The sequence below is a fragment of the Theropithecus gelada genome, chromosome 7b (genome assembly GCF_003255815.1).
Source record: "Theropithecus gelada isolate Dixy chromosome 7b, Tgel_1.0, whole genome shotgun sequence".
Classification (NCBI taxonomy): domain Eukaryota; kingdom Metazoa; phylum Chordata; class Mammalia; order Primates; family Cercopithecidae; genus Theropithecus; species Theropithecus gelada.
The window spans coordinates 60642322-60658045 of record NC_037675.1 but is presented as its reverse complement, the minus strand read 5'-3'; the positions used below and the strand labels follow the sequence as shown (position 1 = coordinate 60658045).

The 15724-nt window shown below is 38.0% G+C and overlaps 1 protein-coding gene across 2 annotated transcripts in view; it reads right to left on the bottom strand.

Annotated features, from left to right (window-relative positions):
• The window catches only part of DAAM1 (dishevelled associated activator of morphogenesis 1), a 180981-nt gene that overhangs the window by 44845 nt on the left and 120412 nt on the right, over positions 1 to 15724 (bottom strand). For both annotated transcript variants that reach the window (XM_025392188.1, XM_025392187.1), the window contains 7 exons: positions 10942 to 11013; positions 5690 to 5784; positions 2953 to 3286; positions 2230 to 2340; positions 2014 to 2117; positions 741 to 807; positions 403 to 520 (listed from right to left, as the gene is read on the bottom strand). In XM_025392188.1, the coding sequence (XP_025247973.1) occupies positions 403 to 520; positions 741 to 807; positions 2014 to 2117; positions 2230 to 2340; positions 2953 to 3286; positions 5690 to 5784; positions 10942 to 11013 (901 nt within the window). The remainder of the gene's footprint in view (positions 1 to 402; positions 521 to 740; positions 808 to 2013; positions 2118 to 2229; positions 2341 to 2952; positions 3287 to 5689; positions 5785 to 10941; positions 11014 to 15724) is intronic.

Genomic DNA, 15724 nt, shown 5'->3' with positions numbered 1-15724 from the left:
CTTCAAGTTGCTTCTAAGCTAGGACAAATATTTGTCAGTGCTGGTCACCCTTTAGAGCCACCGAACCAGAGAGATGTTTGTAACATCTGCACCAATGCCTCCCAAAGTATGGAATTTTGACAAGCAATGATCATTTATTTGATTGAGAGGCACCCTCTACCCCTTTCTAAACGGATTGTAAGGCATACTTTTTATTTTTAAAATCAAAATTTTAATTTGTTTCATTGAAAAAATTTTGTAACAACCCTTAAGCCGTGTAGACACACATACTGGGCTGTCATAAAACCAAGGCTTGGAATCCCTGGTGTGCATCCAATGTAATCAGCACTGTGCAGGAGCCAGAACCCTTTGGCCAATGTCCAAACATTCAGAAGCACACATGTGAGTCACAAACACACTTACAAGGCATTTGGAGGCAGTGGTGCAGGATGGACATGAAATGTGGGTAAGCTTCACTATGTGTCAGCCTCTTCCTGGTCAGCTCAAACATCTGAGTTGCACTTTTTGTGTCTATGTGAACCTATTTTATAGGAAAAAGAAATCAAATCAAACATCTAAGTTCCTCAATTCCCCCAGTGTAAAGTAAACTCAAAGCAAACAGAAGCTAATCCTGCCACTTAGGAAACACAACAGCTTTGATTTTGCTTTTAGGTGGAATTGGTCCATGTGGACTCTACAACACACAAAGAGAAATAATGTGAACTGATGAGTCAAACCAGAATAATTGTAAGCATACGAACCAGTTCAAATCTTTTGGCAAATTCTAGTTCATCTTCATTTCGGAGCATTTCAAAAAAGTCTAAATGCCTGAAAAATAATGAAAGAAAAGTTATTAAGTAGAACATCCTACAAACACAGGTGCATAAGACCGAGGACATTAATACCATGGTTTTTCCTGACTTTTCAGAGATATCTCAAAAGAAACAATGTAATAAAATTTGAATGCTTCAACTTAACTATGTTCTTTCTAAGAAAAAAAGACATCACCTGAGTGAAACAGATCACAATATGAGAAAAATTTAAAAGTCTAGGATCCTAGCATATAGTAGGCAATTATTAAAACTAAATTTAAAAGCAATCAAGTTCAGATTCCACTATGGATTCCCTTTATAGAAAAACATGCCCATATACCTATACTTAACTTCCAGCTGAATTAAAGCTCACAAAAGAAATGATCATGCCATTCATTTATTCAGTCACATATTTAGTGAACTCCTACTATGTATTCTACACACCCAGGATACATTTTATGTAAAGTAAATAGAAAATGATGGCAGGTGAGGTGAATAATGTACACACAGTGGTTAGAACAGGTCTCTCTCCAGGGAACTAGGAAACAAACAATTTGGACATCTGCAAAAGATCTTTCGAAGCTGAGGAAATAGCAAGTGCAAAGGCCCTGATGCAAGAGTGTTTTTGACATGTTCACAGAGTATCAAGGAGAAGAGCATGCTGAAGTATATGAATATACAGGAGAGGAGAGACATGGTAGAGAAAAGCTCTGAAAGCAAGTTGGGACAGCTTAGACATAGTGAAATGATAGCAAACAAGGAAACAAGCAAACAAGGTAGTGGAAATTAACATTCACAGAATGCCTATCAAAGGGGCTAAGTGATTCCATAGGTTTTATAGTCAGTTCTTACAACAGTCTTGGAAAATAATTGTCATTATCATCATCACCACCAGCATTATTTTTTTGCAGTTATAAAAACAGCAAAATTCAGAAAAATTGAGTAACTTCACCAGGATACACAGGAGTAAGAGGCAGGACTAGGATAGGATATGAATTCAGGTCTAACGCTAAAACCCACATTAAGTTCTCTACATAATGTGCTGCTTCCCTCATCAACAAAGTCTTACTATAAAGACGTCATTAGTTGAACTAACATTCTGATACAAGCTCTTTATGTTACAGACAGGGCACAAGTAACCACAGGCCAGCACTTGATGAGGCACTGCATTACACAGATGGAAAACACCGAAACTTTCTCACATCCTAACAGTCTGACTTACCTATCTAATGTTGAATTTTCGTGTTCCCTTAATTTATCTATTACAGGTTGAATTCCTAACATCAGAAATTCATAGCGAAGATGAAGTCTAAAGTCCAAACTCTCCTGAAAATAAAAGGGCAATAAAATATGTATTTGTGGTTTTTAGACTACATAATAATCACTTTTTATAAATTATTCTTTACTAATATATTTTTAATTTGTAGAAGGTTCTTACCACTCCTGCACCTTGGCTGAGCACTGCATTAATGAAGGACATGATGGCAGTCTTGAGACTCACTTCATCTCGATACCGCCCAGTGCTTTTATCCAAGTCGTTAATTAATGTCTATCAAAAATACAAATATAAAAACAAAGGCCTGAAACATTACTAACCTTATGCTCATTTTATGAACTTTTTTATACTCAAAAATTAACTTTTAAAATCTTATGTTTAGTCAGGATTACACTGACCCATAGAAAGCCACCCTTTATCTCCTTAAGAACAGTCCTAAAAACTCTAATTTCAAAATTATTACATCATACATACATGTATACAAAAGCCTTTGCTTCATTACCTCTGCTTGCTTTTTACATCTGAGTAATATAGTGAAATGTGAAAAATTATTCGTATTGATCCTAATTCAAGAATGGTAAGCTATAAAATTTTCAGGAAACACTCAGTTTGGTGGGTTCAAAAGATGTGTGCTGTATGACATGTAGGATGAAAGGCCACATTTTCAAGTTCTGCAAATCTAAAGGCTCAGATTGATCAACTATTGAAAGTATACTCTATTCTCTGGTTCTTAAACCTAAGAAGAAGGGAATGTTTAAATCACACTGTGAGTAATCACCACAAGGGGACATCTCAAGTAATGTTCCCCCTTCAGGGACAGGAAAAGCACGTGTTTGAGCAGACTTTAAAGAAGGGGTGAGTGAAGAAGGCTAAGGGAACACCCACCTGAAAGCGGGTCCTTTCGCTGGCATACTTCTGGTAGTGCAGCATGGCCTGCAGAACCTTCTTGTGGCCCCCGGGAACCAGGCACACGGCGCCCAAGATTTCCAGCACGGCCACCTTTGTTTTAATGTTCTCTGTGCTCAGACTCTGAGCAATTACATTAATACTCTCAGAATGAGCCAGGACATGAGCCCGGCCTTGAGAGTTGTTCATTAACGCCTTTATACAGCCAATGAGAGAAGTATGTATTCGAGACTCTGAGGTCTCATAGTCCATGGTCTTTAGAAAGTTGAGGATACACGACAGGCCATCCAAGTCGATGAATCTGGTTACAAACCTGTCATGAAGAGAAGCGCACCACACTTAAGTGCCTTTGGGGTTTTATAATAGCCCCTAATAGAAAAGTCTGGAGGGTGGGGGAAAGATTTAGTTCCTAACGTGCCAAAAGCCCTACATTGATGAAGCCTTTTTAATTCTATGCCTCTTCCTTGGCACAGACCCAATGGTCAGGTCTAACCAAAAGTGTGAAAAAAAAACCCCCTCCATTTGTGATAAACATATCTCAATGGGTACAAAGAACCAAATAACAGATCGTATATTCATAAAAAATCAGAAGCAATGCAGTGAGCCGAGATCGCGCCACTGCACTTCAGCCTGGGTGACAGAGCGAGACTCCGCCTCAAAAAAAAAAAAAAAAAAAAAAAAATCAGAAGCAAGAGAATACTCAGAAAACATATCTTGTCTTAGATTAAAATCATCTGCTGCTCCTGTGTTATTTAGTACACAGTTCTCATGTCCCCTCCCCCCATCCTTTTTTTTTTTTTTTTTTTTTTTAAGAGAGACAGGGTCTTGCTCTATTATAGCTCACTGCAGCCTTGAACTCCAGGGCTCGAGTGATCCTTCCACCCCAGCCTCCCAAATAGCCAGGACTAGAGGTGCATGCCACCGTTCCCAGCCAATTTTTTTTAAACTTTTTTTTTTTTTTAAGAGACGGAGACTTGCTATGTTGCCCAGACTGGTCTTGAACTCCTGGCCTCAAGCAAATCTCCTGTCTCAGCCTCCCAAGTAGCTGGGATAGTGAGTGACCATGTCTGGCCCATGTGCTTTTATAGGTTGACTGCTGACGCACTTTTAAGTGCTGATCACTGATCCAAATACCCTATCAATGAAAGTCAAAAGCTTCCTTAAATTCCAGGATATTTGCTTGTTGAACAAATGATAATCTACATCCCAAAGATTTTGTAACAAAACTGTTCTCTTATATGACATGCTGCATGAAATCCCAATATTCTGTATACACTGAATACAATAATAAAGCAATACTTTATTGTTGCATATTAACGTTATTAATATTTCTTACACTTAATGTTAATCAATGAGACTAACTCACAATGCACATGTACATATTAAAGCTATCGAAAAGTTCAGAAGTAACATAACCTGTTTATGTCATAATTTTCCAAACGTATTTAGGCTTGGATATCGATTGACATCTGAGAGTGCAGAACACAATTGAGACAAACGCTGATATAGTTAGGATAGTCTAGATCTCTGTCACACAACTACACAGTATTTTTCATGAATCAGACTTTTCTTAGTTTGCATTTTATAGTCAAATAAAAAAAGGGAATCTTTATTTTCCAGCCTTTTCACCCAACCACATGACCCAGATATAGCCAAGCTCGTTAAACCAGTTGACTTCATTCATAGTACCTGTGCTCATGAAACGTACTTATAAGAATCCCAACACTTCACCAAATCCTAGTGGCATTAAAGGAATGAAAATGCAAGAGGCACAACATAGAAGCTGATTATCAGAGAGGAAATGAATCACTATAGCCAGAAAGTCTACCCATCTTTAAAAAAAAAAATAGTTGTATTGAGAAATAATTCACATGCCATAAAATTCACCCTTTTAAAGTGAACAATTCAGTAGTTTTTAGTATATTCACAGAGCTGTGTGACCAACAACACTAGCTAATTTTAGAACAGTTTAATCACCCAAAGAGAACATTTTCCCCACTTCCTCAGCTCCTGGCAACCACTAATCTACTTTCTGTTTCTATGGATTGGTCTATTTTGGAAATTTCATATAAATAGAATCATACAGTATGTGGTCTCTTTTGTTACTGGCTTCTTCCACTTATCATATTTCAAGGTCATTTCATGTTGTAGCATGTATCAGTACTTCATTCCTTTTTTTGTAGCCAAATTATTTTCTATTATGTGGATATGTAACATTTCATTTATCCATTCATCAGCTGATCAATATACGGGTTATTTCCACTCTTGGCTATCTGAATAATGCTGATATGAACATTTGCATACACGTTTTTGGGAGACATGTCTTCATTTCCCTTGGCTATATTCCTAGGAGTAGAATTATTGAGTCATATGGCAACACTATATTTAACATTCTGAGAAACTGTTAAAACCCTTTTCCAAAATGGCTTCACAATTTTACATTCCTAGCAGCAATGAATGAGGGTCCCAATTTTTCTACATTCTTGCCTACTAACTTGCCATTGCTAAAGTCTCTCTTTTTCTTTTTAAGCCATCCTAGTGGCTGCCTGCATACCTTTTCACAGAAGAAAATAACTATTAAATGTTAATGATTAAAGTATGTTATTCATGGTTTAATTTTATGGTTTTAACTTAAGACTTCCTAGAAGGTTTGACTATTGCAAAAAAAGGAAGGACGGAGAGAAAAAAAAAAAAGTGCCCTCCAGGGGAAAATTACCTCATTGGTTTTGTCCTCAGTGCTGTCTTTAAACTCTCTATAGTTTTACTTCTCTCTTCTTCTTCTTCCTTCTCTAAAGCCAGCAGAGATTTTCTCTATGAAAAGAAAACAGAAGTTACTTCTTCAAATTCTATTTTTTAATTACAGTGCAAACAAGACAAACCTACAAATTATTTGCTACTATCACTTTAAATATAAACAATAAATCTATGAGTAAGTAAGTTAAGTCCTTCAAATTTTAAATAAAGCTTTAGGGAAAAATTTAGAAATCTTAGTAGAGATGATGTTGCCCAAATGTTTGTATAACTATTCTATAATTACTCTTTGATGTAGATACTACTATTTGTATTTGATAGAAATAAGACTGAACCTGTAGTTGAATACAACATTCTGGCAATTAAAGATAATACCATCACATTATTAAAAACAGGAGGTGGGCAGCAGTCTTCTCACGCTACCATTCCTATTCCTCAGCCAGAAAGTGTGATCAAGACCAAAGGGATTTTGTTACATCAAATTATTTTTTAAGAAGAACAATTCATTTGGAGCTATTACTAGGATAGACAATTCCTTCAGAGTAAATGCTTAACTTCTAGAAATTATTCAATATCATTTAGAAATCAGGATATGGAGTGTGTGTGTGTGTTTCTACCCAGGGATCTGCTAGAGCAGTGCTTCTCAGACTTTAATGTGTACATGAAAATCACCTGAGGATAATGTTAAACTGTGGAGCCCGGTTTTGTATGTCTGGGGTGAGGTCTGAGAAGCTGCACTCCTGACAAATTTCTAGGCAATGCTGATGCCGCAGGAGCAAGGTTCTATGTAAGACTGTGGTTATTATAAAATTGTGAATGCCAGTAAGGTGTCAAGTCCTTTCCATTCCCTTTGACTCTCTGATCACCCGGTTGTACTAAAGTACCCCCAGTCTTATGACTCCAGGATCCCCCACTCATGGAGCTCCCACTCCCTTTTCTTCATCCTATTCTGAACACATGCTTGTCTATTTTAATCTTTTTACCTATTACAAATTCTGATAGAAATGCTTGGCTGGGAAACAGATTGGGGTGACCGTATCGAAAAAAGAAAAGCTTGATTCATATCCATGGGTCTCAATGACCCAGTCTTAGCCTTTCTTTCAGGACCATAAATCATCAAGGGTGACAATCAATAGTATCAGCATTAAGTAACTAAATGTTAACTAAAACCTAAATATGATTTCATAATGAGAAGGGTAAAGGTCAAAGCAAAATAAATATAATACACCAGTATCATTTATGGCAACTGAAATAAAACCCAGTAGTTTTTCAGTTTTTAAAATCTTGTTATTGTTTCTGTAAAGTTGTCCTCTTGCTGGTGATGCTCATGGACAGCTGTAACCAGGGGATGGTGAGGAAGGAAGCTGGGTGCAGAGACAGCCAATGAATTCTCCCAAAGCTCCCAGAGACCCATCCCCTGGAAAATTCACACAAATCCAGCCAAGAACATTTAATCTCCAATGATACAACTGAACTCATTTGGACTCTTATGAAATCACTTTGAATCTGTAGCTGAGAACCAAGCCTTTTATGAAGATCATTCCTTGTTCCTAAGCTTAATGACACGAAACTATCACCAAATTAATGACTACACATTTTACTGTGGGTCACTAGTACAAATAAAACTGCATGTATTTATCCTTTTAAAAATCTTGGAGAGGGCGGAACATATGAATAGCAGCAGTCTATATTAAGCTTCTCCATACTAGAGTTGGGAGACTTATGAAATGTCAAAGAAAATTAAATTGGAACTTCCTTTCCCAATACTGTGTAAAGAACATAACCTTTCTCTCAAAACAGAAGAAACTACAACATTTTCTATGTGTGATACATTTTCTATGTTCAGATTTGGTTCTGAGGTTATATTTATTGTGCTGAGACAACTCAGGATATGTAGCTGAAGTTGACGTTCTAAATGTGACTTTTCAAAATAAAATAATTTATACAAAATTTAAAGCTTTCAAGCCTCACATTTAGGAAGAAGGTTTAACTTGCAGCTTTTAGTAGATAAGGGAGATGCCTACATTTCTGAAGATGACTACTATGCCAAATATCTAGTATGTACAGGCCTTGTGGAGGCTTCTTTGAATGCTCTATGCACTTACTAAACACATGCTCACGTGAGAAGCAGACAAAGGATAAAGCGCATCCTTGCAGAGGGTCTTTCTGTCAAAGCTGCTGAGGTGTACATTGGAACACGTGGGTCTGACAGAGATGCACAAATGTGGCCCAGAAGTCATTCCTGCTGGGAGTCTGGAACTTAGCTCCCGTTTGAATAGTTCCTTTGGTGGGAAATCAATAAGCCAGGCCACTTAGCATACTGAACTTCACCTGACAGTCTTCTTTCTTGAGAAAGCATGGAGAAGCCACATATAAAAAAGCCCAGGTCCTCCTAGATGTTAGGCCACACTCCTTTATTATACTATTTTTCACTCTTTAAAAGACAACAGATCACTCAGGGGTCCTTCAAAGAACAAAGCATTCTTGTAATGAGGCTTACATAAAGTAATTGAACTTGTTCCACAAAAGGCTGGCTTCACAGACTATTAAGTGCTGCTGTTTTCAACCTGGACTGTTTATCAGACTCTTAAGGCATTAAAGAAAACAGATGCCTATACCATCTCAGAAAAGTCAGCCTTGCTAGGCTTGCGGGTGGGGACAAGGTGGGATAACCAGGCCTCTTTCACATGCCACAGGGTTTCAAAAACTGAATTAGTGAGAGGCAAATTGGAAAGAAGTCTTTGGGCTCAGACAGGTAGGTTTAAATTCCCAATTAGATGACCACCTCCTAATTAGATAATCTTGGGCAAGGTAACCTTTCTGGAGTCTCAGACTCCTTATTTATAAATAGCATTTACAGCATAGGATGCTGGTGGGACCTCAAACAACATATAAAGTGCCTATTACCCTGCTTGTCATGTAGTAGTTGCTGCTGATTCTGCAGACAATGGGTGATGACAATGTGGACAAACACTCCTTCAAGAATGCCCTAAGCAGAGAACCAAAGAGTCTAGCTGCTGGGCCATGAAAGGATTTGGAGGACTTGTGTGCCTTTCCATGGCCCCAGGTACAATATTTCAGGACTTCTGCTGTGTGTTATCAAGAATTCTCCAGTACAGACATCATAGTGATTAGCCAGAACTATGCAAGGCGGTGGTGGCAATCAGAATGTTGAGAGAAACAGAAAACCCAGCACAGGGTTTCTGGGCTCATCAGATCTCCTTATTTCCTGAAGTATGCAGGAATTTTGAGGCCTCATTAATTCATGGACCATTAATGCCTTTTACCTTTGACCCTGGAAAGATGCTGGCTCAGTCCTAAAAGGAACATTAGAAAGCTTTCTTAGGTGTTTGACACAAAAAGGGTAACAAAGTCATTGACAATTTAATAGACTTGTGGTGCTCTTGGGAAGGATTTTGGATTAGGAACCAAACACACAGCAGTTAAAATGTAGAGCACTCAAGAATGTGGCAAAGAATTGTCCAAGGAGCTGGATGGAGGAGAGAGGAGGCTCTTAAAGAAGGGCCACATGTTGGCACATCACGGACCCTGTAGCACACAAATGAGCCAAGTCTACTCCAGACAAGGCAGGGATTAAGTCACTAAAGGAAAAATTAATCTAACTGTCCTATACATGAAGAAAGGAAAAATCCACATAGTACTTAGTATTTCCCCATTTATAGAAGGGAATTCATTAACAAATAAGCAACTTCTCTTGTTAGATAACAAACAATGCAGATTTAATTAGAAAGAGAAACAATTCTTTTTTTCCTAACAGCCAGGAGCAAGAATTCAGAAAATAGCCTTTATATGCAGGAAATATAAATGGCTCCAAATTATTATTGCTTAGGCAGATGCACAGAAAATCCCTGGTGGTCATCACAAATCTCACGTTCTGTTAGCATATTCACACAAATGCTGAGATCACCCTTTTCTCATCTTTGGCATTGTGTGAGATGCCTTGAATAAGAAGGATTTGGTGGTTATTTTCTGTCCATTTCTGCTACGCTTTTAGACTAGAAACCCTTGGGGAAAAACTTATGTAGTTTCTTCTACAATTTTTATATATACATATATATATATAAACCAGGCTGTTTATTATTCATTGTATGACAACAGAAGAAGCATCTTCTAAGAAAAAAGCTAAAAAAGAGGAAGTTACTAAAAGTCAAGACCTCTAAAAGTTTAGGAAACATGTGAATGACTCACATATTCTAATCAGTTTTTAACTATTCCAGCAGCAGGAAAATGTTATGAGACCATTTAAAATGCTTGTTTTGAGTGATAAGAAATTTATTCTCCATAAAAAGGGAAGGCAGGAAGGAGGTAGAAGAAAGTGTTTTTGAAGCTATCATCTACTTGCATGTTATAAACATGAATATAACAGATTGACTCTTAGAATCATGAGTGTGCCCACTGAGACAAAGACTGCATTCTACTGTGGGCAACCTCTAAATCTTATCAACAGGGATGGGATTTAAGCTACTAAGGCTCAAAGGTTGATGACTTATTTTCTGCTGTGAATTTTAGCTGTGATGAACAGGTGTCCCTCAAGCTGCTGGCAATGCTGACATCACAGACATCCATGCACTTAGAATTCGTATTTTAGGCATTGAGAATATATATTAAGCAATTACTGAACCAACAATCCATGTACTAAAGACTTTCCAAGGACATCTCAGCACTACCATTATGATGCCTTTTCATTAAACCACTTACTTCATGAATTCCTGACCTATTATATGAGTAAAAGAGTACTTGGTCCCCTGTAAAATCAAGAAGCCAGGAAATAACCAAGTTCTCAGTAAGAAAGAGAATGGGAGGAATATAGTAAAAAAATCGCTTAATCATATTATTTTAAAATGGTATTAACTTTTAAAATAGTGTTGCCATAACCAAGCTGCAAGTGACTGGTAAGAGCAATTGCAAGTTAAAGTTGAATACAAGCCAGATTTCAGACTACATTTTCACTTACAACATTAAACTCAATTATATTTTAGTGTGTGCTGATTTTATTTAAAACATACTGGAAAAATCACTTTGCCAAGTATCCCTCCTACCCTCTTTCCTTTCCCCAGCATTGAATGTTTAGGATGGAGTTTGGAAAGGTACTGACATTTGGTAGGTCATACTCAATCGAATTTATTGTGCAACTGTGTACTTTGTACTATACTTGCATTTTAAATGGTGTGTCAAAGAACATAAAAGTCTACTTACAGCAGCCATGGAATTGAGCTGATCAATGTAGAATTCAGGCCAACTTGTAGCTCCCTTGTTTTCTTCTTGGTCCTAAAAAGGGGGAAAAAAAGTGACATACCACCCAACATACACACACAGCACCTAGAAACACATCCGACTTCCAGAGCACCCAGACAATGACCCACTCAAGCCTTGAGAAGACACAAAGGTAGGACATATTTATTTTTAAATGTTGGCTTTAAATGATTAGACTGCCTACTTGACTAGGGTGGTCTTCCCACCTCAATTTCCACAAAGAATGCTGAAGTGTGAGTTAGGTGTAACAAGGGGATGTTTTCTGAAGCGTGGATCAAGAAGAATTTAAGTGGTGTCAAGTTGTTTTCCTTCAGGGGCTATGTCACACTGGACAGTACTGTTAGACTACACACCTGGATGGAATCCATGAGAGAAGGAAACTTGCCTTAAAGGTGACCATAGGATTCAGCCAGTTATTAACCAAACTTTTCCCATTAGTGTATTCAGACTCCAGCAGGCAGTAAAAACTTGAAGAAGAGTTTCATTTGATGTGGCAAAAAGTAAGTACTGCTTCAGATGAAGAGGTAGAAGAAGAAAGCCTGACACTGAACGGAAGGTAGTAAAATGAACTCACATTAGTCCGAGGCGCAGCCCTCATGCTGTGACAGCTTAGGAGTTTTGATAGAAAAGGTAGTGCCTCTGAGTGGAAAAGAACTGAAACCCAAAGAATTCAGGCACCAATTCCTAAACTGTCCCAGCTAGCCTTGCCTCTTACAGAGCAGGGTGACCTGCAGCCAGTCCCTAAGCTCCCCAAGGCTTCTGTGGATGGGAGATCTATGCCAATCTGAAGCCAAATCTCAAAAAAAAAAAAAAAAAAAAAAATCAGTTATCAGCTGGCTGTGGCCTCTGCTCCACCTGAACACTGAGCCCAGCAGAAGATGGCACTGCAGTCAGGGATTTCTATGCATGTTTGCACATCTATGTGGCTGTGAGTCACTTGTGTGATCAAACAGACCCGAAAAGGAAAATTTTGGTTCTTTAGCTTCACCTTCAAAAAGCACCTGAGGACAATCGATATCCCATCCCAGTGGAGAAGAGGCTGTGCCATGTACATGCAGCTGCTGTCTCATAATGAAGTAGTGACTACCTCCTATGTTTTAACATCTTTTTTAGTAGCGCTGTATATCCTGATGTCAGAATCCCAACCCTCAGGAGAGTGGTTTCAAGGTGGGACATTTAATTTCAGTCCTATACTGTGCCTTGAAAAAACACTTTCTGTAAGCAAATCTTTCCAGACAGGTCTACACAGGTGGAATAAAAGAAATGTAATTTCAAAACTATTTTTTAAGTAGTCACAACAAGGGGGCAAAGTAACTATTGCTTACAGTGCCTTAAAAGCTGGCAGTAAGTGATACCTCACCTCAGGCAGTTGTGTGAATTTCATCTGGAGATTGAACAAGCCAGATGATGGGGACTAAGGCTACAGCAGAGGCTTTGAAGTTAGACTGGATTACACTCCCATAGTTTCAAAACGTTTAGGAAATTTGATGAGTTTTTAGAAACAGGCCTTGATTATACTTTAACATGTTCATAAAATAGCTATAGTGGTAGTATAAATGCTAAACCCTTCTTTCCTCTTAAAAGGGAGTATTAAAATTAGCAAAATCCCACTCTTACCAATGTATTTAACAAGCCAAAACTCACAGTGATATTCAATGGTATTTGAACCTATAAAACGAAGTAGAAGGTGCCAGATCTCTCCATTCCCCCAAAGTAGGGCAAATTTCCAAAACTAAAACAAAATCAAGTCGCATGTCTGAGGTCCCACAAGAGCCTGTCTGTTGTAAGCTTAATATTTAACAGTTACAGAAGAGAGATCATTCTTGAAACTGAAGATTGGTACATAGAGAGAAGTCTACAGTTTGGAAATGTTTTAATAATGCAAATAGATTAACAGTGCACGTAGATACTGTCATCAAAATAAGGGGAAGAAGGCTTCATTTTTATTTCACATGCCTCAGTGCTGAGAAAACCAAACAAGCTAAAGTATGTGAATGTTTCTTGTAAATGTACTAACGTGATCCTCAGAGTTCTGAATTTGGGCAATGTATCTCCAGTTTCCACTGTGCAATACTGGTCCCTGCATACAGATGTGTGCTGCAGGAGCCATGTGAAACTCCCATCTCTGAACCAAAACTCTCTCCTCCTCCTTCGTGAGGCATTAAGAGTCTGTAGCTCTGTAGAAACATAGGCCAGAAGGAGATGAATGCAATTGTTCTCTGGTAGGAGGAGAGGAGAGGGGGGATCTGAACATTAATTTTATTATTTCTCTAATCCAACTCTTCTTTTTACCTTAGGAGGTTGATAGACACCTATAAGAGAATATTCATGGACAAGATTTCCTGCTGGATGAAATTCACCTTGACACTTCTTGCTCTCAGCCTGCACTAACTACTGTTTTAACTTCTGTTCTAGATTGTATACTTTGCTCCTATTATCCCAAATTCTGTGGATGGGAGAGCCCTTCACCAGAAAAGAGAACTTGTACAGTACAAAGTGCCTTAAAGAACACTGACTTTTGTTTTTTTAAACATCCAACTCTTTTAAAAGATAAAGAAACACACAGTCTTTCTAGTTTCACCTCATTTCCAAATAGCACGTTTTTCATTCCAAATTTCTGGTCAGTGGCTAGTAAAAAATTCTAAGAGATCCTCTCTCATCCTCTTTAAATGTACAAGGATGCATTTATTTTTCTCAACATCACTTTGCCCATAAGAATAAATTTTACATTGTCTCTTAGTTCTCCTTCTTACTGAGGTAGACATTCACAGCTATTTCTGGGACTTCACTATCATCTCTATCACCTCCAAGATGACTGTGATACACTTCTCTCACTACCAATAGCATCTGAACCCTTAGTCACTCACTAGCTGTGTGACTCTTAAGTAACCTCTTTGTGACTCAGTTTTAGTTTCCTTACCTGTGAAATAGGTGCCTGCCTCCTCATAGCATCTTTGTGAGAACTTAAAAAGTTACTACAAATAAAGCAAGCACTGGGAAGAGTACACACAAAACACACTCAATAAATGCTACCTCTGACGATAATGATACTGTTCCAGAGTCTCCAGTTATGGCCATTCAGTGTCCTTGTAACGGGGACTGTAAAAATTACAGCAACCAGTTTGGAAGCAAATTTTGCTAGTAATTGTTCACATTTAAAATCCATATAGCTTTTGCCTCTGTGAGTTTACTTTCAGGAATTTAGCCTATAATTACATGTTCACACTTGCGCAGATATATAATCATGAACATTTTTCACTACCGCACTGTTTGAATTAACAAACGGTACAAAGGGGAACAAATATATAGAGAGAGGGGCTAGGTGCAGTGGCTCACACCTGTAATCCTGGCACTTTGGGAGGCCAATGTGGGAGGATCACTTGAGGCCAGGAGTTCAAGATTAGCCTGGGCAACATAGCAAGACTCCATCTCTCCAAAATAAATAAATAAATAAAACAATGAGCCAGGCTTGTTGACACATGCCTGTAGCCCTAGCTACTCAGGAGGCTGAGGCGGGAGAACTGCTTGAGCTTAGGAGTTCACCAGCCAGGGTAACATAGCAAGATCCTATCCTCACACACAATAAAGAAAAGACAAGCAAATATGTTGTTGGGGAGAGAATGTTTCAGAATATCATCTTTCCCATTTATAGGGAAAAATATGTATACACCACACACAACGATTTCCAGAAATATAAATAAAACTTAACAATGGCTACCTCTGGATAGCAGAAGGGAAGGTTTTTTTTTTTTCTTTCAAACTTGTAAACTTCTATATAATGTAAATTTTTATTTTACCTAGAACATACACTATTTTTACAATTAAAATAGAAGTTAAGTTCTAAAGCATTATGCACTGTCGGGACAACAGCTTTCGTCTGTCTGATGTTCAGGGTGACATGGAATGCATCAAGACCCTTTGGCATCTGGAATGTCTCTGTCCTCCACTCCTGGGGCACCCCTCCACCTCCCACAGCAAATAATTTAAACCATTTCTCTACTAATTGTCTTCTCTCACTGGATTTCTATTTTTAAAACTCACCATAACCTCAATATCAGCTGTTTATGCAGAGAGAGAATCTCTGATTTGGGACAAGATTTGTATACCCAAAGCATGCTAAAATGTTCAAAATATCTACACTCATATACTTAGAAATTTGTGTGACAATTTCTTGGTAGCAGCTGAAGTCTTCCATTGATATAAGTGAGACTCAAAATACAGTTAGAAAATTAAGTCTTTAAAGAAGAATAACTTCTTCTGAAGTTAGCACAGGCTACTTTCTTAATAGGGTCATTTCCCAAATAATAATATAGAAGTATGTCAGAGATTTTTTTTTTTCAGTTTAAGATGCTCTTAGTAAGGCCCGAAATAAGCTATGCAAAAGGTCAATCAATTGTAAAGGACATGCTCTGCGGTTGTTCACCAGACCACAAATCACAGGCTGAAGCAACATTCATTTGGCCAGCTAAAGCCATAAATCTCTATGTGTGCTGTTACGAATCGAGGAGGTTCTTAGATAATATCTGCCAAGGAAGAAAGACACACTCTTTAACTGTCTAGACTGGCTGAAACTCTTCTAGCAATGTATAACAATACCATCATCTCAAATATAGTGGAGATATACTAAGGCTTAACCAAACAAATGTCAACAGCAGGAGTATTGTTTCGGTATGACACAAAGTAAATATTACTGTGATCATTTTCATTACAGGGGAAAGGCAAATAA